The sequence below is a fragment of the Chionomys nivalis genome, chromosome 13 (assembly GCF_950005125.1).
Source record: "Chionomys nivalis chromosome 13, mChiNiv1.1, whole genome shotgun sequence".
Classification (NCBI taxonomy): Eukaryota; Metazoa; Chordata; class Mammalia; order Rodentia; family Cricetidae; genus Chionomys; species Chionomys nivalis.
In genome coordinates this window covers 47,732,338-47,758,536 of record NC_080098.1, presented here as the reverse complement: position 1 = coordinate 47,758,536, position 26,199 = coordinate 47,732,338, and the positions used below count along the sequence as shown (strand labels likewise).

General features: G+C 39.6%; 1 protein-coding gene across 3 annotated transcripts in view; it reads left to right on the top strand.

Moving 5' to 3' along the window:
• The first annotated feature begins 459 nt into the window (after positions 1-459).
• Cdkal1 (CDK5 regulatory subunit associated protein 1 like 1) overlaps positions 460-26,199 on the top strand; it is a 633,981-nt gene continuing 608,241 nt past the window's right edge. For 2 of the 3 annotated variants that reach the window (XM_057788042.1, XM_057788044.1), the window contains exons 1-4: positions 460-560; positions 1,159-1,202; positions 4,735-4,907; positions 8,083-8,195. In XM_057788042.1, the coding sequence (XP_057644025.1) occupies positions 4,738-4,907; positions 8,083-8,195 (283 nt within the window). In that variant the 5' untranslated portion in view covers positions 460-560; positions 1,159-1,202; positions 4,735-4,737. The remainder of the gene's footprint in view (positions 561-1,158; positions 1,203-4,734; positions 4,908-8,082; positions 8,196-26,199) is intronic. The other variant, XM_057788043.1, reaches the window with a different exon arrangement.

Sequence of the window (26,199 nt, the reverse complement as noted above, 5' to 3'; positions counted from 1 at the left end):
AGGCAGAGGCAAGATGATTTATGTGAGTTCGAGGCCAACCCGGTCCATATAGGGAGTGCCAGGGCAGTCAGGAATACATAGAGGCTGTCTCAAAGGAGATCGAGATCGAGACAGACAGACAGACAGATAAAGGAGTCAAACTGGTAAAATGTAACGAAAAGATTTCCTCCGGGAGTAATTACTCTGGGAAGTATTTACATTCTCGAGTTCCTTTTTCTGAACTAGGAATAGTAATAATAAACGGCGAGATGTTCGTGTTAATCTCTTAGATGTCCGGAAGAGATTATAAGGACTCAGCAGAAGTTATTTGGTAAGACGTAATGAGAACATAATGATGGAAGAGTTTATTTTTTGTCTTATTTTGCAGAAAAATTTAACAACAAGTATAAAATTAAAATCCTACGCAAACTTGAAACAATGGCGGATTTTGACTTCTCCCGGCTACCGTCGCCGAGCATGCGTAAATAAGCCTGGCGGGACACAAGTGTCATGGCGCGCTCCATCTGAAGTCTGTGCAGTTTCCTGACAGAGGCGTGTGGTTTTTCTCTCACTTTGGACAGGTGAGTTTCCGGACTTGTGGACACGAGGGCAACTTGTACCGATGTCGAGCGACTGTGGGCCGCGCTGCTTTTTGGGCGGAGTTTCGTTTCCGCAGATTTTCCTCCTAGGGCCGATCGCTCGCTTGTTTTCGCAGTTTGAGAAACATCTGGCAGCTGGGATGGGGACTCGGAGACTGGAGCGCTGCCCCGAGAGGCCCCTGTGGCCTCGGGTGATGCTGGCGTAGTCTGGGAGTTACAGTCCGGCCTAGCCTCGTTTCTTCCCTCACTTTTCTCGGGAATGGACTTGTGCTCGGTGATCAGGCTGAGCAAAAGAGGGTTTTACACTGAAGTTGAGCACAGGCACAGGTGACTTGAGCCCCCCCCCCCCCCCCTTCCGTCCCTGTGCTTAGAAGACTTTCCTGTGTCTTCACGAGAACACTTGTGTCTTACTTGGTGAATTTCACTGAGCTGTGGTGTTACAGTGCGGGCTAAGCAGTTTTCACTGTGGCCAGATGTGGCCCAATTTTTTTTTTTTTTTTTAGGTAAATGTAAAGAGGCCTTAGAGTGGTTTTGGGAGTTACAGGATACTTCCATTTTCTAATTAATTTTAATTTTCCAGATTCATCTTTCAGGACGACTTGAGGCCAATTTCTGATAATCAAGGTATTGGTTTATTTTAAATCATTTGAGTGATTGAAGATGTCCTATTTCTTAATAATTTCTTAGACTTTCTTTGCATTTCTTCTTTAATCTTTCGTTTTCATTAAGTAGCATGGACATGTGCTCTTTGCTGTCAGTGACACATCTAATTTTTTTTTTTTTTGGTTTGACTGTTGCTTAATCTTTGTTATATCCTAATTCTCCAATATTAAATTCGACTTTTTAAAAAATAATTTATTTTTTATTTTATATGTCTTGGTGTTTTGCCTATATGTATGCCTTTGTGTGGGTGTCAGGTCCTGGAGTTAGAGACAGTTGTGACCTGCCACATGGGCGCTGGGAATTGAACTCAAGTCTTCTGGAAGAGCAGTCATTGCTCTTAACTACTGAACCATCTCTCCAGCCCAAATATGGCATTCTTGAGGCTTGTTTCTATATCTCTTCTAACTGGATTATTTTATTTCTTTTAATTTGTGTGTGTGTGTGTGACATTGTCTTAGTGTGTATTCCTGTCTAGCCTGGAGCTATCTGTGTAGACTAAGCCCCCAAGTGCTGGTATTAAAGATGTGCAGCACCATGCCAGGCCTGGTTATTAAGATTTTTTTCTGTGCAATGTGATTCACTGCTGTTAACCTGATTACCTGTCTTTGTGATTCTGGCTGTCCCAATGAACTGTATCTTTGTAGGTTTGAATGGCCTTTCCCTTATGGCTCATTTTATTTACAGATCTCACGTGTTTACCAGGTACTTATATATCTCCTTTGAAAATATGTCTGTTCAGATCCCTTTCCCATATTTTAATTTGGGTTGTTTGTAGTTTTGAGTTCTTTATTTACTTTGATACTAGGCCCTTATCATATTATATGACTTGCTGTTTTCTCCTACCGCATGGGCTGTCTTTTCATGACCTCCATGTTGTTCTTGAAGCATGAAAATTGATCCCCCCCCCCCCCCGGGGAAACAGGTTTCACATAACTCAGGAACTCAGGTTAGTTTCAATTTTGATCTGTTTTTGAGGACAGCTTTGAACTCCTCATCCTCCTGCCTCTTCTTCCCAAGTGCTGGGAATACAGGAATGTGCCACTGTGCCTGACTCACACATTTTAATTGTGATGAAATCTAATCTGTTGCTTTCTTGTATTGCTCGTGCTTTTGGTGTCATAACTAAGCAACCGGTGTCTAATGTTGGCAGATTTATACTGAGTGAGTTATAAGAGTTTCGTAGTGTCAGGTCTCCTAAGCTTACGTCTGTAGCCCTGTTTGAGTTGATTTTTGAGTATGATGTGAGATGGGGCTCCAGCTCCATTTTTTTGTTTGGCTATCTAGTTGTTGTTCTAATATCATTTGTTGAAAAGGCTTTTATTTCTTCCATTAAATTTTTCTTATACTTATGTGAAAAATCATTTGATTAAAAAAAAGCCCCCAAAATTATTTGATTCAGTAATGTCTGATATTCCTTCTTGTCAGTCTTTATGAAGTAGTAACTCTAGAACAATGACTAACAAACAAAATTATTTGGAGGGTTTGTTGAGCCTGGCTTCACTCAGAATAACTGATTCAGCGTGTCTGTGGTGAAGGCATAGACTTCATTTCGTTCAGGTTCCACCCAACGCTATTGCTGCTGTTGGAGATCTCACTGTGGAAAGTGCTAATGCGGCACATTGGGTTGTGTTCTTGGCTGAACATAGGAGAGAATTGCTGGGAGTTTAATCTATTGATTGATGCTCAGGTTCCGTTCCTAGGTTCAGCTGGCCTAGGGTTTCGTTGTTGTGTTGGTCATTTTCTCTCTTCTTCTTTCTTTCATTCCTCTCCCCCATTGAACCCATCTTGTTGGTAGTAATTTCCAGAAGCTCCTCGGGGATTCAGAATGAGCTACTGAAAATTCATGGTTCTGGGTATTTGGTATTATGAGAAGTTCCTGACCAATTCACTACTCTATCATAGTCTGTCCTTTCTGTCTTTATCCCTCTCTGAAACTTGACTTCTTGTGCCTTTGAGAAGAGTTTTTAAGAGATCTTTGTCTTATGTAACTATTACCTTTCCCCCCTAAAATTAATTTCTGTGGTACTTAAGTATTTTTGAGAATTTAAGTCTTTTTTTAATCTATCAGTTTGTCTGATATAAAAACTTTAGCTTGTTCATAGAGATAAATAAGACTGTGAAACTGATTATGATACAGAGTCAGACTTGAGAATGTCTGTATCATATTACATTGATTAGACTACTTAAAGTGATCGAGTTACTGGACGAAAGATGTGAGTGTTGCATAGCTTGAGATGTATTGGCAGTGGTTCCACAGAAAACTGTACTAGCTGTGCCATGCTTTTAGGGAGCCACAAGGATTTGGCTAGTCTAACTTCTCATCAAGATAATGGTAGGTAACTTATTGTTTGAGTACTTATTGTTTGTGTAGTTGAACATTTGATCCTGTTTTTATTGGCATTTTCTTAAATGAATCTTCAGTTTTTTGGGATGTTTACTTCTCAGTATTATACTAGACTCTTACATGGTTTATGCTTTTCCATTATTGAGAGAAGGTCTAGACTCTGATTCTAACTTTATCAATGTACAAATTCTTTAGCTTCAATGGACACTAGCTTTGTGTGTTTGGCAGTGGTGCCTAACTCAGTAACCATGTTGTTTAGTATTGACTCATTTTATCCCTGTTTTTAATTTTTGTTTTGTTATTTAAATTCCCTCCAGTGGACCTGATGTAAACATTGTATAATTTTTAAAAATATTTATTTATTATTTATTATGTATACAATAGTCTATCTGTGTGTATGCCAAAGGCCAGAAGAGGGCACCAGACCTTATTACAGATGGTTGTGAGCCACCATGTGGTTGCTGGGAATTGAACTCAGGACCTTTGGAAGAGCAGGCAATGCTCTTAACCACTGTATAATTTTTTTTTTTTGGAACTTTGACTTTTAATATGACATTTAATCATTCACCATCCTTCAGTAGTTCTTAGTAATGTGCAGAGGTGCTCGCTGGTCTTAGGCTTTCTCACCGTTATAGTGAAGGATAATAGTGGTAGAAGAAACTCAAGAGTTTAAGGTTTTTATCACAGATTCCATTATATATAATATATAAGAATTTCCTCTTGTAGTTTGGAAAGACTAGGTAAGTTTAACATTATCAAGCATTATCTATTTATTTAGTCAATCATGGGATAGTCTACTATCAGCAGGATTTGCATAATTGTTTTTTGGGTTTATCCTCCTACGTTTTCTGTGAACTTAGGCTTTAAAGAGTTGGTTTAGATTCAAGCTTGGTGAGAATTGGGTACCAGCACAATGTTAAGCAGATGTTGTTAAACCTGAGCTATTTGGCCGGGCGGTGGTGGCGCACGCCTTTAATCCCAGCACTTGGGAGGCAGAGGCAGGCGGATCTCTGTGAGTTCGAGACCAGCCTGGTCTACAAGAGCTAGTTCCAGGACAGGCTCCAAAACCACAGAGAAACCCTGTCTCGAAAAACCAAAAAAAAAAAAAAAAAAACCTGAGCTATTTGTAACTTTTTTTATGTGGTACAGAAGATGCCTTCTGCATCCTGTGATGCTCTCCTGGATGACATAGAAGACATCATGTCACAGGAAGATCCCAAGCCACAAGACAGACATTTCTCAAGAAAGCATGTGTTTCCTAAAGTACGAAGGCGGAATACCCAAAAATATTTGGAAGAGGAGCCCAGGCCACCAAGTGATAGGTAAGCATCTCAGAATTGCCTCTATGTTCATCCAGGGAAGAGACTGGCACAGCTGGCCTACACCATACATGGAGTAGCTTCAGTTTTAGGATATTTGTATTTATAGTAGGAAATAGGTTTAAAAAGTTGAGTGGTTTCAAACCTGGTAAGAAATAGGTTAAAAAAGGAAATACCCAGGGAATGGAGAGTGGATCTAGGAGGAGTTAGGAGGATGAACATGACCTAAATTAGGAATTTTCCAAGAATTAATTAAAAACAAAAGTCCAGATTGTATGCTCTTTGAAGGAACGGGCTAGGACACTAGGAGTCATTTGATTTGACTATAGTCGGTTTAAGTCTTCTGTAATTGCAGATTTAAACTTTATTGAGATTTGTGATTCTTATGCTACAGTGGTATTTTGGACATATGATTTTTCTTACCATATTAGTGAATATTCAGGAATTGGACAAAGGTACTGGACACAAAAAAATCATTGTCCTTTTTATACTATTGTGGTGGGAAACAGTCACATAGTTGTACTGTTAGAATTAGCTCATAATTGTTTATCTGGTAAGTGTGGTAGGTTTAATGATGACTTTGTTTAGATTATTGAGCTTTTCAAGCCTGAGCATTTAGAATGTGCTTGTGTTTTAGTTAAGTTAGTCACATTTATCTCAATTATGTCTATTGTCATTTCTGTTTACTTATAAATTATTAGGGCAATCTAAGGGAGAATTTTTCCTTCCTAAATTGTTTAGAAACCTGTGAATGCAGTAACTTTAATCGTAGAGTTTTCAATTTTGATTATTTTTAATCTGTACATTTTAATGGATAAGGATTTCAACTAGTGTTTAAGAGTCTGAATCAGCAGGTTGTCAGACTTTTATTTTTTATTTACATATTTTTTGTATTGTATGTGTGTGTATATGATCATGAGAGTGTGCAGGTGCCTGTGTGTGTGTGTGTATTGTATATATTCATGTGTATTGTGTGTGTGTGTACATACTTATGTTACAGGTCATATCAGGTGTCTTCCTTGATTGCTTCCACCTTATTTCTTGAGACAGGGACTCACTAGATTTGGAGCTATTGATTTGGCTAGGCTGGGCTGGCCAGTGTGCTCCAGTGATTCTCCTGTCTTCTCCCCTGACAACCACTGGGCTTACAGAGGCCTGCTGTTTTGCCTGACTTTTTTCTGGGTGCTGGGAGGCCAAACTCAGGTCCTCATCCTTGCAGGGCAGCACGTTAATGCCTTTACCATCTCTGCAGCCTTTACCTCTTCTCTGGGTGTTATTGCTTCCACTGCTATTTTCTGTGCAATCATTTATGTGTTAAAGATCTTCACATCAGGTATGTTAGTAGGAGTTAAATCTACAATCTAGAGAAAAACTGTTTTTGAGGCAAGATCTCTTGTAGCTTGGTCCAGTGATGGCCCTGAACTTTATGTCCTCCTACTTTTCTTTCCTGAGTGCAGGGATTACAGGTGTGTGCCACCTGGCGTGAAAGGGCATTCTTTATTTGTATTTAGAATTATTTAAAGTTGCATTTTATTTATTTATCATGTGTGAGTGTGTACAAATACATGGCTGAAGCATGTGAGTGAGGGTCAGAGGTCAACTTGGAGTTAGTTCTCTTTCTCTAATGTGTCAAATTCAGGTCATCAGGCCTGGTGGCAGATACCTTTACTTGTTGAATCTTCTGAGTTCAAAAGGATGTTATTTATTTTTAATTAAACAATTGTTTTTTATTTGCCATTTTATTTTTCCCCTTTTAATTAAAATGTTTTCTCCACGTAATATATTATGATTATGGTTTCTCCTCCGTCTATTTCTCCCAGTTCTTCCCCAACTCCCCTCCCATATGCCTATTATTAGAAAACAAACAGGCTTCTAAGGGATGATAAAATAAAATGTAGTAAGATAAAACAAAAGGATTCTGATCTATGAGTACAACAGAATGTCATTAGTAGTCATTTTATTGCTATTTTTTTTTTTTTTTTTTTTTTTTAGTAGAACAGTAGTATTGGTTTTATACTAGGTCCCTGGCCTATCTATTCCCTGGTTCTTGGCCACCTGAGCAGTGTAGGGGACAGGTTTGACTCATGGAGTGGGCCATAAATCCAAGCAGATATTAGCTGGTTTCTCTCATAAACCTGTGCCCCTGTTGCACTAGTGCATCTTGTATGCAGTCACCATTGTAGACTGAAGTTTGTAGCTGCATTAGTGTTTGCATTTTCCTTTAGTAGCATGCAGAGTACCTTCCAGGACGTGAGCACTAGTCAGTAGGGTGCAGGCAGGGTAAGCACCAGCTCTGCTTCTCCATGGTCAGTGAGTTGCGTAGGTGAGTTCAGCAATGGGGCCTTACTATAGGCTTGTGGAGAGCAATCCACAGTACAGTACTCTAGTCTGGGCAACTAACAGCCTGGGTTGTTTGGAGGTTCCCATGGGATCCCTTTGGCCAACAGCTCAATTAGAGATAACCCATTCCCAGTATTATAATTTGCTGACAAGAGATGCAAAAGAACATTTCTTAAATACAGAGATTCTTCTTGTGATTCTGTAGTTATTTTATCTATATTTTAGTTTTCAAACATTTTGCTTATTACTACTGTGTCTTTGCATAATGTGTATAAGTGTGTCTTAGTTAGGATTTCTGTTGCTGTGACAAAATATTAGGACCAAAAGGCAACTTGGGGAGGAAAGGTTTATTGGGTTTACATTTCCATGTCACTGGTCCTCACTGAACGAGAAAATGTCTTACAGCCAGATCTTAGGGAGGCGTTTCTTCAGTTGAGGTTCCCTTCTTTCAGACGACTCTAGCTGTGTCAAGTTGACAAAAGACTAGTCAGCACAGAGTGTGCCCGTGAGTGCCATGATAAACCTGTGAAGTCAGAGAACAACTCTGTTGGGGAGTTCTCTCCTTCTGCTTTTACCTTGTTTCCAGGGATCAAGCTCTAGTTGCCAGGCTTGTGCAGCAGCAACTTTATTTGCAGGGCCAGTTCACTGTCCTTTGATTTTAGAGTTTTGTTGTAACAGCAGATTTTAAATTAAATTGATGCATTTTGTATCTAGCTTATAAATTGATTCTAGTGTGGGTTTTTTTTTTTTTTTGTAATGTGCCCTGAAGTCATCTAGTGGCTTTTATTTTAAAAATCATGTAAAGATACTTACTTTGTTTTAATTGATTACTTAACAGCACTATTCCAGGCATACAGAAAATTTGGATTCGAACATGGGGCTGCTCACATAATAATTCAGATGGAGAATACATGGCTGGACAGCTGGCTGCCTATGGCTATAAAATTACAGGTAATGAGACTGGTCCATAATGTATTTTATTGATTAAATTTTAGAGTTTCAGATTTTGGAGACAGGTAGTCTAGCCCCAGCAATTTAATGGTATTTTGGAGTAACTTAATGATTTGAAGGTAGGACTAAATGGCTACTATTTATTATTAGATAAACTGGTTATCATATTTTTGCCTTTCATTTTTGTTTACTTATATTACGTTTTATTTTGTGTGTGTGTATATGTGTGTGCACATGTGTACACAGCTGGAGGCCAAAGGACAGTTGCAGGAGGGGATTCCATCTCTTTTCCTTTGTGCCACCCTATATGACGTCAGGCTTAATGACAGGTGCCCTTATCCACTGAGCCATCTCACCTGCCCTGGTATTATATTTTAAAGTAACCTTAAAATATTTTGTATTTTGAAATGAAAAGCTATAGAAAGTTCACGTAAGTCCTTTACCCAGCCTCTGATATGAACACGATACATGACTATACTTTAATAAGTAAGCCAGAATATTATCACCTTTGTGATACTGCTGTCTAAACTGTGTATCTGGCTTGACTTGTTCAGCTTTTCCCTATTTTTCCTGTTTCTGTTTCGGGGTCTGTTCCAGGGCCCACTTTGCATCTATTTGTTAAGTTGCGTTAGTATTCGAGTATTTGTGGCAGTTCTCTCTGGCTTTGTGTTTCTGAAGAAACTGGTGGTTTGTCAGATCACCCTGTCTCAGTTCTTTTCTGTTGTGATAAAACATCCTGACTAAGGCAACTTGTGAAGGAGTTTATTTGGACTAATGGTTCCAGTGAATTAGATGGAACACCGGGTGGTAGCAGGTGGCTAGAACCATTCCAACACTGGCCACAGCCTAATCTCTTATGTCCTAATCTCCAATGGAAAATGGCCTCACTCCATTCCTGGGCCTAGTTCCAGAGCCTACGTGGCTTGCTGAAGCTTGGATATTCCACTCTCTTATGCTTGCCCAAACTTATGTAAGTAGGAACCATAACAGTGACCTCGGTGAGGTTGGGAACCTTCAAAGTCTTCAACTGGAGCCTCACCTTGTTTGCATGCTTCTTGTGAAGGGGTCCAGAGCCCAATGAGACAGATAGGGCTTTGAACCATCGTATATGAACTTGGAACACCTCTGGATTTTAGACGTCTTTAGGAGTTTTCTCCTGTGGTAGAATATCTTTATGGATCCCTCACAACCAATTACTTACCAGCAAAGACTGGATTAGAAGTAACCATGATCAAGGCAACTTATAAAAGAGAGTGTTTAATTGAGTTTATTGTTCCAGAGGGTTAAAGTCCATAATGGTGGAGCAAAGGCATGGCAGTAGCAGCATCGGGGAGCTCTTGTCTCAAATGCAGGAGGTTGAGAGAGCATATTGGGGAGGGTGGGAGGCTTTTAAAATCTCAAGCCTGTCCCCAGTTAAAAATGCATTTTCAGAATTAACTACTTTATATTTGATATTAAGTCTTAGTATAATTTAGCTTGAGCTTGCTTAATATGTTCTGATGGTATAGTTTGATAAGAAGGCTGCCTTTCAGGAAATTATAAAATGTTAAGTACTGACTTCTGCGGTGATAGGAATATCCACTGTATTTAATTTACAGTTTAATCCATTGGCAGTTTAAATGTGGTCCAGTGAAAGCAGTCTCTATATAGCATAATAGTCCTATATGTTTAAATAAGAATCTTCACTTTTTGAGCATGATAGTCTTATAATTCCAGCTCTTGGGAGACAGAGGTAGTAGGATTGCCTGAGTTCAAGGTCAGCCTAGTCTATTATAGCAGGATATTCAGGTTACCTGTGGCTAGTTGGTAAGACTTTATTACAAAACAAGACTAAACAAAACAGTTTACTCTTTAGTATACAGATTTAATTTGAATTTTTAAAAAAAATTACATCTATTTATTTTGCATGTATGCATTCTAGGACACTCATGCAGAGGCCAGAGGAAAGTTTCTGGTATTAGCTCTCTCTGCACAGTGTGGGAACTGGAGCTGGAGCTCAGGTTCCCTGGCTCAGTGTGTGGTCTCATCTACTCACTGAGCCTTAATTTTCATTTCTTATTTGGGAATATTTTAAAAGGGAGAACTAAAAAATATTTGAAAATGAAATTTATTTTCTTAATAATGTAGTATATTACTGATATACTTGTATTAATTCCATGTGTTTACATCTTATACACCGCTCATTGTCCTCACTTCAGCATGACTTAAATGCTGCAGACTGTACGTACAATCACTTACTGTCTCAAAATCACGTAGAAATGTGGTTTGAATGCCTCCGTTCCAAGAACACATTCTAGGAGATTTCTATAGGCTGAGCTTTTCCCCTGGTAAGGTTCTGGTTATTGTTTCTGAATTATTTCTTTTGGAGATCTTGCTAAATTATTTTCAGTGTCTTCATTTATAATAAGTTGTGATGTTTTCACACATGGAGTGTTAGAAGCAAGTGACCTGATATGCCAAGCAAAGCTGCTTTAGTTAACAATAGGCATCTTATCTTTTTTCCCTTTCCTTACTCTATAGCTCAGACTGGCCTTAAACTCTCAGAGATACTCCTTCCTCAGCTTTCTGAGGGAGTACTGAGGTTTTATTTTTTTATTTATTTATTTTATTTTATTTTTTTTTGGTTTTTCGAGACAGGGTTTCTCTGTGGTTTTGGAGCCTATCCTGGAACTAGCTCTTGTAGACCAGGCTGGCCTCGAACTCACAGAGATCCGCCTGCCTCTGCCTCCCAAGTGCTGGGATTAAAGGCGTGCGCCACCACTGCCCGGCTAGTACTGAGGTTTTAAATGGGTGTATTTCTGTTTGTCTTAATTGGTTCTGGGAACACTTTTAAAATATTTGCTTAAAAAGTACATCCAAGATCCAAGGATCACATTACTGATTAGAAAATTATTAAAAAAAAAATCCTAAAGTGAATTTTTTGTGTTTGAATTGAGGTTGACTGAAGTAATATCTGTTATACAAAGTTATGTAAAAACAGTGGCAACAGCAAATGTTGACTGCTTGCTTATCTCAGTTTCCTTCACCGGCTTGTGATGATGTCACTCTACACGAAACATATCAAGCTTACCTATATAATATATTAAGACGCAGAGTAAGCTGGGTGTGGTGATGCATGCCTTTAATCCCACTGCTCCTAAGAGGGGAATTTTTGTAAATGTTGTAAAAAGGTAGAGGCTGGTGAATCTTTGTGAGTTCTAGGCCAGTCTGGTATAAATAGCAAGTTCCAGCACAGTCAGGGCTACGTGGAGAAACTTTCCCACAAACAAACAAGCAAGCAAGAAACTCCTAAGGGAAAAAATAACAGAGAATAGATTGATTGTATGAAAATCTGTGAAAGCAGTTGACTTCAATTACTCCGATATGCCGTGGAATGAGAAACGTGACACATGTTCCTTCTGGTTGGGCTAGTGCTAAGTGTCGGGGCTTTACACACGGTTTTTAGGACGGGGCGATGGACTGCTGGGAAGCTCAGTGTATGAAGATATTTCCTTGTGATTAAGAAGTAACAGATGAATGAACTGGCACGAGGCTGCTGTGTGCTTTAGCATAAGATAGAGACTAGAGAAGGAAGACACAAGCAGAAGGAAACCCCCTCGCACGTGTGTAGTAGAGCCCACATTGAGATTCAGGCAGATCTGCACAGCCTTATGTCTGCCTCATGCTATGTGGTCTCTTGGAGTCAGTGTTTTAAAGCCATTCAGTATGGAAATCTACTATTAATAGTAGCTTTTGCTAGAGTAGTTTTTGTTGTCTAAAATTAAAAAAAATTCCCTCCAGGAATCTTTATGTGTGACTCTCATGAGAAGTTTTTCACTTTTGAGAGGGAGAGAGTAAGAAGGCCATTGGTACACTGGCATGCATTTCACTGCAGAGTTAAAGTTGGAGATCTTTTACTGTGGTCAGCCTTGTCAACTAAGAGCTGCTTGGCCAATTTCTACCTTCTCAATTATAAGTAGAGTTCATAGAAACACAAAGAAAAGTTTTGGTTTTGAATCCTTGATTTCTTGATGAAATTCAGTGGAAGTCTGTTGTGATGTGTGCTCCTCATCCTAGCACTTGGGAGGCAGAGGCAGGTAGATTTCTATCTAATTGAGGCCAGTCAGAGCTACATAGCAATATCCTGTTTCAAAAATAACCCAGAACAATAACAATAAAAGAAATTCAATGTAAAAATACTATTACCTTTTCTTCATGCAGGTCACTAGCTAACTTTTCTTAGCTATCTCTTTCACTATCTCATTATTTACAGTTTATAGTGTAGTGCAGTTTATAAAATACTCAATTTTCTGATGCTAATCTTACATAGTTTATAACCAATGACTTTATTAATCTAAGCTTTAAAAATATTTAAAATATCCTGACTTTAGATTTCTGACTTTGTTAAACTGTATATACTAGTGATGAATTCTTTTTTTTTTTTTTTTTTTTTTGTCTTTTGAGATAGAGTTTGCTGTAGCTTTGGATCTTGTCCTGGAACTAACTTTTATAGACCAGGCTGGCCTCGAACTCACAGAGATCTGCCTGCTTCTGCCTCCCGAGTGCTGGGATTAAAGGCATGCACCACCACTGCCTGGCAGTGATGAATATTTTTAATGAAGTATTCAGTTATGTGTTGAGTAGTGTATTTAACAAAAACCATTGACTCAAGGTTCTTTGCAGAGATTTTTCTGTAGATGGAGGTAATGCCTTGAGAAGCTTAGAAGTCTATCTGGAATGAGCGTGCAAATGATTTACTTTATGATTGTGAGCAGACTGTTTGTAAAGCCAGGGCTGACCATCACTTTATTGCTAGAGTTGGGTCTTAGCATTATTCTAAGGCTCAGACATTAGCCATTGGAATGGTTCTCGAATGAGAAGCATAGGTGTTCATACATTAAGATAGGAACTGAATGGAACCAGAGAGATAGCTTAGCAGTTAAGAGCACTTGCTACTTTTGTAGAAAACCCAGGTCAGTTTCCAGTACCCACATGGTGCTTCACAACTGTCTGTAATTCTAGTTCTGGAGAATCTGATGCCCTTTTCTGACCTCCAGCAGCACTGCATGTACACAGTGCACAGACATATATTCAGGCAAAACACCCATACATATAAAATAAAATGAATAAAGTATAAATACCCACTTTAAGGGGCTGGAGTGATGGGCCATAGGTTAAACGCTCTTACTTTTCTTGCAGAGAACTTGGATTCATTTCATATTACCAACGTGGGTGGTTCACAACCATGTCTAACTATAGTTTCAGGGGATCCAGTATCCTCTTCTTACCTCTGCTGCCAGTATAGTGAATAGACCTACCTGTGAACAAAACACATAAAATAAATAAGTCTTAAAAACTATTTCTATAACTTGCCAATAATCCACTTTCCTCTTCTGATGACTGGAAATTACATCTTAGGTTATTTGCATGGACTGATACTGTTACTCAGAAGCGTTCTGTTTTGCTGGCTATGCTTTGCCACTGCTAAGGTAGAGAGTTGAAAGTCTTATTCAAAGCTGCCTTTGTGTGATGCTGCTGTAGCATGGGGGCAGTAGAAGTGGTCAGCCATTTAGGAGGTGTCCCCAGATGAACGAAAGGGAAACAGCTGTGGTAAGATGGCCATGGCCACTACACTAAGCTGTTTCTTTAGTTTTCTCCGGCACTCGACCGTGAAGGATGGAGCTAGCAGCAGTCTTAGCCAGGTTTGGAGCTTGCCCTTGATTTTCCCAGACAACAAAAATGAAACAGGTAGCCGGGCGGTGGTGGCGCACGCCTTTAATCCCAGCACTTGGGAGGCAGAGGCAGGCGGATCTCTGTGAGTTCGAGACCAGCCTGGTTTACAAGAGCTAGTTCCAGGACAGGCTCCAAAGCCACAGAGAAACCCTGTCTCGAAAAACCAAAAAAAAAAAAAAAAAAAAAAAAAAAAATGAAACAGGTAATAATATTGAGATTTGGAGTTAGGGGAGAGACAGAGACGGAGAGACAAAGACGGGAGTTTGGAGATAGCTAAATGTAAAAGGAGACCCCTCGTACATGGGGTTGCAGTGTGTGTGATAAACAGTGGGGTTGAAGACGTCAGCGCATGCTCCCTTTGTCTCACAGGTGATGGGGGAATCACATGCTTGGGTTCCTGGGATCATTACTCTGAGTCAGGAAACACGGTGTGGGCTAAGCAGGCCTTGACTCGGGCATTTAAAGAGGTAGATGGAAAGGGGAACAGAGTCAGAAATGTGTTGGTTTAGGTTGCAGAATATCATAGAAGATCAGAATACATTGCTCCCTATTTTGTATGAAAAGTGATTTTTTTCTTGTTTTTAACTGAAAAAATTTTAAAAATGCTATGTATTGTGATTATGGTCTCCCCTCTCCTACTTCCCCACTTACCCAAATCCCTACCTTTTCTCTCAGTAGTATACAAACAGGCATCTGAAAATTAATAAGAAAATAAAACTAAGTAAAGTAAAAACAAAGAAATCAAAGAAAAGAGAGCCAAAGAAAAAGCCCAAGAAACATAAAGATGCAGAGACACATTCACATATACAGAAATCCCATAAAAACACAAAATGGGAAATCACAATATATATGCAAAGAACTGTAAGGTTAAAAAAAAAAAGCCCTGAAAAAACATTATAAACAGTGAGCCTCCATAAATGCCTTTGAATATGATTTGTGTTGCCATCTACTCCTGGGTATGGGGCCTGGCCTTAAGAGTGGTTTGTATACCTAGCAAGACTCCGTTGGATCAAAATAAGTTTTCCTGTGTGAGCAGTTATCAATTGGAGATAGCTTCTGGGCTGTGGATGTGGGCTTGTGTCTACTTCCGCTGTCAGTGCTGGGACCCCATCTGGCTTAGACCTGTGCAGACCCTGTGCATGTTGCCACAGTGTCTGAGTTCACATGTGCATCTTACTGTGTCTAAAGGTCTTTTTCCCTTGATGTTTTCCATCCCCTCTGACTCTTACAATCTTTCTGCCTCTTGTGCAGGGTTCCCTGAGCCCTGAGGGGAGGGAATTGATGGAAGCACCACACTTATGATTGAGTGTTTCAAGGTCTCTCACTGTCTGTACATTGTCCAGGTTGGTGGATCTCTATTTAGTCTCATCTACTGCAAGAGAATGCTTCTCTGATGGTGGCTGAGCAAGACACTGATCTATGGGGATAGCAGAATGTCTTTAAGAGTCATTTTATTGTTACGTTCCTTTGGTTTTCTCCTAGGTCCCTGGCCTATGTAGTCTCAACTTTTTGGCAACAGGAGCAGTATCAGGGATGGGTTCCATCTCATGGAGTGGGCCTTAAATCCAATTAGATATTAGGTGGTTTGTCATACAAGCCTTGTGCCACGATTGCATTAACACATCTTGCATGCAGGTTACCACTGTAGCTCAGAGTTTGTAGCTGGGTTGGTGTTTCCCTTTCTCCTTTGGTAGTGTGCAGAGTTCCTTCCGGTACCATGACTATTTAGTCACTAGGGGAGAAGACTCTAGGTAGGCACCAGCTGTACTTTTCCATGTTCAGTGAGTTGTGTAGTTGTTGTCTTCAGGGATAGGGCCTTACCATTAGTTTGTGGATAGTAATCAATAGCTTGGGTTGTTTGGGCGTTCCCAAGGGGTCCCTTTGGCCAACAACTTGGTTAGATGTAAACCACAGAAGTGAAAAATTACAGTGAAGAGATTTAAAGTCCTAAATAAAACTAAAGACTTTAGTGAAAGTCAATATACAAACGAGAGAGAGAGAGAGAGAGAGAGAGAGAGAGAGAGAGAGAGAGAGAGAGAGAGAGAGAGAGAGAGAGAGAATATGTCTCTATCATTTGGAAGGGTGTGGACCAAGGTAATTGAAAAACCATTTATATAGTAGGGTCTTACAATGCTGCATTTGAAAGACCATTTATACATATAATTAATTCCCAGAGGCTGTGCACAGCATAGCTCTCTGTGACCTCAGGCATCAGTGTGTCTTAGAGAAGGGTTAGCACTATTGTGCCACCAGAGCTGGAGCTGGGTGGATGCACTTTGTAGAGACAACACTGTGGTAAAGGTACTGAACAGTGCCAGTGGACACACCTTACATATAATTTACACTAGGTTTGACTATAAATTCTAGCTATAAGATCTTGCAAGAAAGTTGTGTTTAATTTAAGGAGTCCAGGATAAATGAGAAATGAAAAAAAAATAGCTTCTTACAAGGAGTTATGCTTTATATTATAAAAACATTGAGGGTTCTCTATTCACAGTTTTGTAATCTGTGATGTCTATGTTAAGTATTTGGTTGAAATTTTGTAGTTCTTGTGTTGAGATAACTCACTCACTTGGTACAGTGCTTGTGCATGAGGGACCAAAATTCAGCCCTAGAATCTACTTAAAATACACAAACAAAACCAAAACCCCCCAAAACATCCAGTGAGGTGCTATGCTTTTGTAACCCCAGGCCCTGGGGAGGCAGCCTCAGGCCACCCCGCCTTGCCTACCTGATGAATTTTAGGCTAGTGAGAGACTGTTTCCAGAAGGTGGACAGCACTAAGTAAACCACACCCGACATTGTCTTCTTGTGTCTGTGTGCATACTTGCACATTTGCATGTGTGTCTGTGCACACGTGTGTTTGCATACACATTCATACATGCACATATCCCCACACAAATGTTTTGTAGTACCTTATTGGACTGTAATTATGTTTAGAAGGCTGTTTAAGTATAAAGCGGTACACAATGGTATGGAATAAAGTGGAGTATATGTTGAATTTTTGTGGCTTCTTTGAAATGACTGGGAGCACAGACTTAGGTTGTGCTTGGATTTGAACTTATGGCTTCCAGAGTGCTTGGTTGACACTTCTTACAGAGCTACAGCCTCAGCTATTTTTGTGATTTCTTTCTTAGTTTTTGTTTCTTCTTCATACAAGTTTGCACTTTTATTTTTCAGAGAGCACAGAAACATTTAATTTCTTCTACTTATTTTTTGTCTTACTGACTCAAATTTCTCCATGTTTGTCCTCTTATGAAACACCCAAACTACCCGTGTTTGAACTAACAGCATGCTTAGTGGCACTGATTCTGTCCTACATTTTGTTATCTGTACAAATTAAATAGTGTAGCTCTTTTCCCCTTTATACTCTAAGCAATATTTTCCTTATTAAATATTGGAAATATTTAAATAACCTTGAATGACTGATAAGAATCTTCTCTCTGTTTTAAAGGAGTAAGTGAAATGTAGTTCACAGGTGTGAATTCCCAAGTACTTGGTTCTTTGTCTTCATTTTGCAGAAGCAGCTCATCTTATGTCCAAAATGAATGCTCAGTAAAGGCTGACACCCCCATGCTAGTGACATCATCTTGATAAAGACCGACGACCTGCTTTCCCAATTTTCCCACTATTAAAACTGTGGTAACTGTCACATTCTCCTGTTTCACTTTATGAACCTGAAGATTTTTCTTCATCTGGTCAACCTTTGGCCTGACCTTTGAGGTTCCTTGAACTTCAGTTTTATGTAGCATGTGACTAGAATAACCAGCCCATGCTGTTTTCATGAATAAACTCAAGTGACCGCTGTGCTGTGTCAGGAGACCCAGTCCTTAAAACATTTCTGGCCTTCTGCTACACTCTGTTCTTCATGCGGTATTTTATAGAGGCGTTTTTTTTTTTTGACAAGTAAACACATATCCATACAATTTCAGAAAGCTAATATCCATTTAATGTTTTAACCATTCAATTATGCTTGTAGGTTTTCTCCACTAGTTCTGTGGAATAATTTATTTAGAAATAGCCTGTGTTCAAACTGTACTTTTCCTGCTTAAGAAAATAAGTAGAGGAGAAATTACCATGAAAGCTTCAATTAAAAACATACTTAAAAAATTTTAACTTTTTGCATTGCCTTCTTTAATTTTAGGACTAAGAACTTCAGGAATGTCCTCTATCTCTTTTTGGCTTCAGATTTAAGAGGATTTGCATTACAGATGTGTTTTTAGCTCTTGAGCAGCAGATGGCAGTATTGCATCGTGTGCTCACTTAGTGATGTTATGACCTCTGAACATGAATTTCATGCTACAAATGATCATCTAATAAAATGATTAGAAGTCATTAAGTTACCTAACATTTAATTTTTCTCTGCTTTTTTATGTTTTTGACAGTATTTATATAAGAACTTGGCAAATTGACCTTTTCAGAGGCAGTGTGAGCTCATGTTAATGTGAGATGCAGTGTGCAGGAAGTCAGATGTGTGATAACCCGGAGATGAGCTGGGATCCTCTGCTGGTCTTGGTCGCTCTCACTGCTTGTCCTAGAGTCTGGTTGTGGTCATCATCTGTAGAAATATATTATGGTGGGATTTTTTAATCTGAGAAAAATGCTTGTTACCTTATTACTCCATTACTCTCACACTTGCACAGATCCCTTGGGGCCCTCATTATTCCTCAGACCCGCTTATGTGCTACAGCAACCAGGCCTAAGAAATGGGAAGCAGAGTGAGCTACACGTCACCCTTCTCATTCCCTCACTCCCTCACAACCCATCGGCATGTGGGTTGATGGCTGATTTACGAGGCTCAGAAGTTTGGTACAGGTTTATATACATTCTTTTGTGTGATTGTGTTTACGACAGCTGAAGGGCTTTTCTTGGTTGGAATTGTGCCTCGGTATCCTCTTCATGCACCGTGGTGCCCTGCTCTCTAAACCACGGTTCCGTGGCACTGCTGCCGTTCAGCTTCTTTCTGCTTTGCTGAAACATTGACTCTTGCACTGGTCCCACCGGAGGGTGATTTGCCCAGTTTTCCTTTGAAGTCTTCCCATCTTACACAGTGTGAACATTTCAAAGACACCATAGTTCAGTGAGTCAGAGCAGCAGTTCCTAGCTCTGAACACTGTCATACTGTAAAACCTGGTGCTACCTTCCAGTAACTAATAGCTGAACAAATGACACCATCTGTGTCAGTGTCCTTGGTAGGATTACTATAATATTCCTTCTCCTCTCTCTCTCTCTCTCTCTCTCTCTCTCTCTCTCTCTCTCTCTCTCTCTCTCTTTTCTTTCTTTCTTTCTTTCTTTTTTTTTTTTTTTGAGGCAGAGTCTCACTGTATAGCCCAGGCTCGCTTGAAATGCATCATGTAGGCCAGGCTAGCTCTAAACTTATGTTGATCCTCCTGTGTTATTCTCCCAAGTGTTGGCATTAGAAGTGAGCCTCTGCCTCTGGCTGAGTAGGGTTAAATGAACCAGAATAATCAATGTCTGTGTGTTTGAATTAATAGCACAGGGTACCACTCACAAAGCAGGAATATTTTTAATGTGCGTTGTATATGGGTTAGTGATCCAGTCAAACTTACTTTTGAATGTGATGAATGGAATGCTTGTTTTCCAACTTTAAGACAGTTAGAACTGAAGTGTATTGTAACAGTTGACTCAATGGTGTATGTGCACGAGAGGCCTGGGAGCTTTCAGTAGAGTTCTCTTTAGCTGACTGTCAAGTCCAGTCAGCTTAGTCTTGACATGTCTGAGATAAGAGCCACACGCCATCACTCTTCCTGACATGGACACTTTTACAAATGGTATTGAATCAGAAACCCAGTTTAATCCATTCTTATTAAATTGGAAGCAGTAATTGCTTTCTATTTAATGGGATGGAATTGACTGTAGCAATTTTTGATGGACCTTTAAACTTGATAAAATATATTCCTGTTGGTTTGTGTGTTCCTGTGTGCTCATCCTTGTGTTCACAAGTTGAATTATTTGCACTGGTTGGTGAAGGGTATAGTAGAAAAGCGGGTTAAAAATGGCATTTTCTCATTTTCCCCCTTTTTATTCCTCAGGGACTAAAACAGAATAAATCTAAGGGCCTTCAGAATGGAATTTTCACTCACCACTCAGAAATAGGGGAAGGCGATTGTCTCTAGAGAAGAACTGGTGGGCGCACAGCGGCCCCGAGAGGTGAAGGAGAGCTTGGGGAGTCACATCCTTCCAGCTGCTAGGCTTTTATTTAGAGATCTCCAAGTCTCCATTTCCACGTCTGCTTCTGTGCTTGTAGCTATGGGTGCTAGTCTATGGCCTGAAGATGTTCTGAATTATTTATAATCACTGTTGTGAAAGGTAGTGCTCAATATATATATTTATTTATAGCATTATAAATGGACATGCCTTTCTGTATCTCCGTTTCTGCAGTTGCAGTGCTGGGCTGACCAGGCCTTTGTTCATGGCAGCCCTGCATCCCCAGCCCCAGAGCAGCGCTCAACCAACCCTTTGGGCTCTGGCTTTGTTTCTTCTGTGTTTTCAGTCACTGTCTTGCTGCCTTATAAGGCAGCTCTGTTATGATGGCCTTTTAGCTGTGTTTTAAAAATTCATTCTCTGAAGAACCATTTGCTGATGGCAATTTGAATAAAATTTATCATAATGAGTGATTCAATTGTAATACTTTTTCCTTTCCATTTGAGAGCTGAATTGTTAGTTAGCTTATTGAAGTTAAGGGAATGTGAGGCTGTTCTAGAGTAATATGTTCTGATTTCATAAAATTTTGGGAAATTACTGAAGAATATCAACCCAAAAGACAGTGAAAGTGTACATAGACCTAAGACTCACACCCTTGAGTGGGAGTGTTCAAAGCTGGTCGTCCGCAGTTCACTGGTAGTGTCTTGTGGCTTAGGCGAGGTGTAAGACAGGTGCACGCTGAAATAATGGATGTTGAGATTCCCCCTCCACCCACTAAAGGAGAGGCCATTTGCAGTTTTCAGTTACGTTCCACTCCCCATTCTCATATATATGGAAGAACTGTCTTGGATAGAAGTTTTAATATTTTTAAATGTAAATACCTTTCTGATGCAGTTAGTGTTTGTATGGTCATGTAATAATTTAAGTGTAAGCATCATTTCCTTGGCACATGTATAGTAAGTAACATTGTAAAAATAATAAAACTATTTTTTAAAATTGTGTATAGAAATGTGTGCATTGCTTATAACAGGATTCTTATGATTCTGTGGTTATATAATTATAATGAATTAATTTAGGAATTTGAAAACTGGTATGCTGATTCAGCAATGAATGGCTCAGAGGTTTATGGGTCTCAGTTATTAAAGTCAGCTACTTTAAGAGAGGAGTCCAACCAATGGAACTGAAGTTCAAACCAACACGAGCTTCTGCAATACATTTAAATACCTAAAAATTTAAATACTTACATTTAAAGAATACATAATTGATGTATTGATTAAATGTAACATATAAGTTAAAAACTGGTAGCTTGATTTGCCTCCTCTGTTCTTGTGTTCATTCAAGACGGTTTTGTTCACCTTTGCGCAATTCCAAAAATCCCCAAAAGATGGCACTATTGACCCGTGTTAGCATTTTCTTTTGCGCTTTTTTGATGAAAAAAAGTGTTGGATGTCTTATCTGCAAATGTCTTTAAATTGAGGTTATATTTTTTACATTTAATTTTCTGTTTTGTAAATGGATCCTTAATTCATGTAAGGCTTGCAGGGACCAGATTTCATTTTTATTTTGAAATGGTTTGGAAATTCAGTTATTTAACAATCATGTTGTAGACATAAACTATATAATCCAATATAATTAATGATAAAACCTTGTCTTAATGTGACAGCTAATGTTTCATGGGAAACATAGTTGCTGTTGTATAGCCAAAACCATTAATTTTTTGAAGTCTCTAAAACAGTCGAGTTTTAAAACATAGCAGGCATAAATAAACAATTTGTGTGGCTTTCGGGTCACACCACTCTGACTTATCCATTTTGGAAAGTCATTTTATATTAACAGCACTTTTGAAAATTTACCAAAACCTTTCACTGTTTCTGTGTCCTCTGGCAGTAATGTGATAGAAGGAGAATCTAGGGTCTATGAATAGCTTTGCAAGGTGAGAAATACAAATTTAGATAATGTGCCTCTGGCTTGATGGTAGGCTTCTTTAAACAGCAGTGTGGTTGAATCCGTCACCATGCAGGTGAACACCTTCTGACTGAGGAGTCAGTATCTTGAAAAAAAGAATTATTTTTAAATTGTGTGTGTGTGTGTGTGTGTGTGTGAGAGAGAGAGAGAGAGAGAGAGAGAGAGAGAGAGAGAGAGAGAGAGCACGAGTGTGCAGGTGACTGCAGATGCCAGAAGCACCAGTATAGCCTAGAGCTGGAATTGGAGGCAGCTGTGAGCCTGCCTGATGCGAGTGCTGGGAACGTAACCCAGATTCTCTGCAAGAGCAGAATGTGCTCTTAAATGCTGCCTTGTTTCTCCAGCCTCTGATAACTCACATGCGACCCAAGTGGTTGCATCCCAGGTGGGATGATCTTATGTCCAGTCTTATTTTTTTATTTTTTATTATTTTTTATTTTTTTTTGATTTTTTGAGACAGGGTTTCTCCGTAGCTTTTTTGGTTCCTGTCCTAGAACTAGCTCTTCTAGACCAGGCTGGCCTCGAATTCACAGAGATCCACCTGCCTCTGCCTCCCGAGTGCTGGGATTAAAGGCGTGCGCCACCACCGCCTGGCTTATGTCCAGTCTTATGTCTGCGGTTGTGTTCAGCTTGTACAGAGCCAGGGATTTGTACTGGAAGTAAGAACGCATGGACTACTTACTTACTCTGCTTTTTTTTTTTTTTTTTTTTTTTTTTAGATTATCCGGTGGCAGAGTTTATTTAATGTGATTTTTTTTCTTTCTTTTTTCCATTTATTTTTTTTTATTCTTTTTTAATTAAAATTTCCACCTGCTCCCCGTTTCCCATTTCCCGCCCCTCCTCCCAAATATTGCCCCCTCCCCCCACTCCCCTCCCCCTATCCCCACTCCTCTTCTCCTCCCCCCACACCATTCCCCCTCCCTCTCGATACTGGAGAGCAGTCCAAATTCTCTGCCCTGCGGGAAGACGAAGGTCTTCTATCTATGTCCAGGAAGGTGAGCGTCTAAACAGGCTAAGCACCCACAAAGCCAGTTCATGTATTAGGATCGAAACCTGGTGCCATTGTCCTTGGCTTCTCATCAGCCTTCATTGTCCGCCATGCTCAGAGAGTCCAGTTTCAACCCATGCTTATTCAGTCCCAGACCAGCTGGCCTTGGTGGGCTCACAATAAATCAGTTCCACTGTCACAGTGGGTGGGTGCATCCCTCGTGGTCCTGATTTCCTTGCTCATGTTCTCCCTCCTTCTGCTCCTCATTTGGACCTTAAGAGCTCAGACCGTTGCTCCAAATTGAGTCTCTGTCTCTACCTCGATCCATTGCCAGATGAAGGTTCTAAGGTGATATGTAAGATATTTATCAGTATAGGATAGGGTCATTTCAGGTTCCCTCTCCTCAGTTGCCCAAGGTACCAGCTGGGGACATCTCCCTGGACACCTGCGAATCCCTCTAGAGTCAAGTTTCTTGCCAACCCTAAGATGGCTCCCTTAGTTAGGATATATACTTCGCTGCTCCCGTATCCTCCCTTCCTATATCCCAACCATCCCAATCCCCCGAGCTCCTCCCATCCTCCCCTTCTCAAGTTTCTCATCCCATTTCCCCTTTGCCCCATGCCACCTCACCCGCAAGTTCCCAGTTATTGCCCTGCAATCTTGTCTACTTCCCCTTTCCAGGCGGATGACTATATGATTTTCTTTGGGTTCACTTTCTTATTTAGCTTCTCTAGGATCACAAATTATATGCTCAATGTCCTTTATTTATGGCTAGAAACCGATTATGAGTGAGTACATCCCATGCTCCTCTTTTTGGGTCTGGGATACCTCACTCAGGATAGTGTTTTCTATTTCCATCCATTTGCACGCAAAATTCGAGAAGTCATTGTTTTTTACCACTGAGTAGTACTCTAATGTGTATATATTCCACACTTTCTTCATCCATTCCTCCATTGAAGGGCATCTAGGTTGCCTCCAGGTTCTGGCTATTACAAACAATGCTGCTATGAACATAGTTGAACAGATACTTTTGTCATTTTTTATGAGATGGGTGCTCATTGTTTTGGGGGTTAGGTCAGAAGTTCAGGACCTTTCAGGTGCCTTTTACCATTTTTTATTGAAATTGTTTTGAATCTGCATCAGTTTTACATTTCAACTTTTATGTTTTTCTCCCCAAATCATCTTTTTAAAGAGTAGTATGCCTTAAAAAAGATTTTGCACCTTATTCCATTAGAAATCCATGCTTATTACCCTGACATGATAGTCTCGCTTACCACCTATGTGTTTCGAGAGGTTTGTTTTTATGTTCATGGGAACAGATGTACTTCTATGTAAATCTTCATTCTTCTTGCTGCCTTTGTTGATGCCAGTAACATGATGCACATGTGATTTGTCTGAATTGCTTCGAAATGCACAGGTAAGGGAGAGGTTGGTTACTTAGCAGCACTTACAGTGGGAACTGATTGACAGCCATCTAGAGATTCTCCTCTAGGATTTAACAGTGGTCCTGTGAGCTGGGTATAGCCTGAAAAATAAAAAAGATTACATTCTGACATGACTGCTTTAGAGGACCTGATCTAGGCTTACTGTGTAGCATAAACACTGTAATTATTTAACATGAGTCTTGTCTGTTCATCTTTTCTTAGAGATGGAAAACTGGAGTTGCTAAATAACAAAGGGTTATTTTCCTACTTGACTTTATGTTTTCAGATTCTTATAGGACAAATAGAAGTAAAAAATGCAATGAGTTATTTTTTAAGCCCTTTATTCCTAAACAAATGGACAAAATCAGCCAAGTGTCCAAAACGTGTTTACTAAATTTCTTCTACCCATCTCTGTCCACACACTCAAGCTCTTTGGGTTCCTGTATGTATCTCAGGGTAGGAGTGGAAGTGGTCTGAGGTGGTACAGGACCAGCAATACTTCCGTAAGTCCTCCAATCAAACAAAGTTATATATTCATGGCGATTAGAAGACCGACTGTGCAGGACTTTGCCTGACTTCGGTGCCTGTCTCATAATAATGTGCTAATTTATGCTGATGATCTTCCCTCGTGACCCTTCTGTGTGTCCTAGATATGTTAATATGTTAGAGCTTTTTAATTTCAATCATCCGTGTTGGTTGGATCTGCTTGTTAGTTCCCACTACCACTCATACTAGTCTGTGTCAAGGCCTGCTAGAGGACAAGAAAAATGTATCTCAGAATCAATTTCTTTAGGCATGCATTAGTAATGGAAGAAATTATAAGATAGACATAATTTTAATAAGATCGTTATGTCCGAACATTCATTGCAAATAGTAAGTACTCTTACTGCCGTCAGCTTTTAATTAGGAAAGGGAGTTGGGCCATTGGCTTTATTAAGCAAGGGCTTTTGAACATCTTTTGATATTTTTTTAATGTCAGTGAGAAAGTGTCATAAGACTGAGAAGCAGGCATCACAGTCAGTTTTAATGAAGTTAGAGCCTTGGCTGTGCCTCTGTTTCTGTTCCTTAAGTGGTAAGAGTTGTGTACCTAATGATTCCCACGGAGAAGAATACTGCACACAGTGTATGGTGGGGAAATTGAGGACTTCATGTAGAAAAAGGATGAGGCCAACCAGGGCCTAAAGGAGAACCCAAATAATTTAATATGTTAAAGTGAAAATTGAGTAGAATAAACTTGTAGACCTTAAATATAAATTCCTTCTTTTCCACAGAATATTTTTATCTTTATTATTGAAAACCCACCTAGGATATTTCCCCCTTATATTTAGCACCTTATATGAAAGGTACAGTAACTGCCTTAGTTCTGTCTTAAAACTGTCCCCCTCCCCAGCCTTTTGATCAAGTATTGCTCATAAGGATACTGATAAACTCAGATGCCAATAAAACCTGGAGAATGTTTTCATAAAAACATAAACATAAAAATTACTCAATGATGAAATTTGCCGTTATATGTAATGTTTTAAGTTTGAGTACCTGGCATCACTTGCCCTGCTAATAAAATTTATTTAAACATGTATTTAATCGACTTTGACCTATTTAGATGCATTTTAGTTGCTTGTGTTTCTTTCCTGTGCATCTTTTTCTGTGTGGGTGTTAACTAGCATGGTGGCTTCTTTTGGTCTCCAGTGAGTCAGAAGGCAGTGTATTGAGAGGACGACTTGTGGGATTATGTGTCGTAGTTTATGGCTGGTAG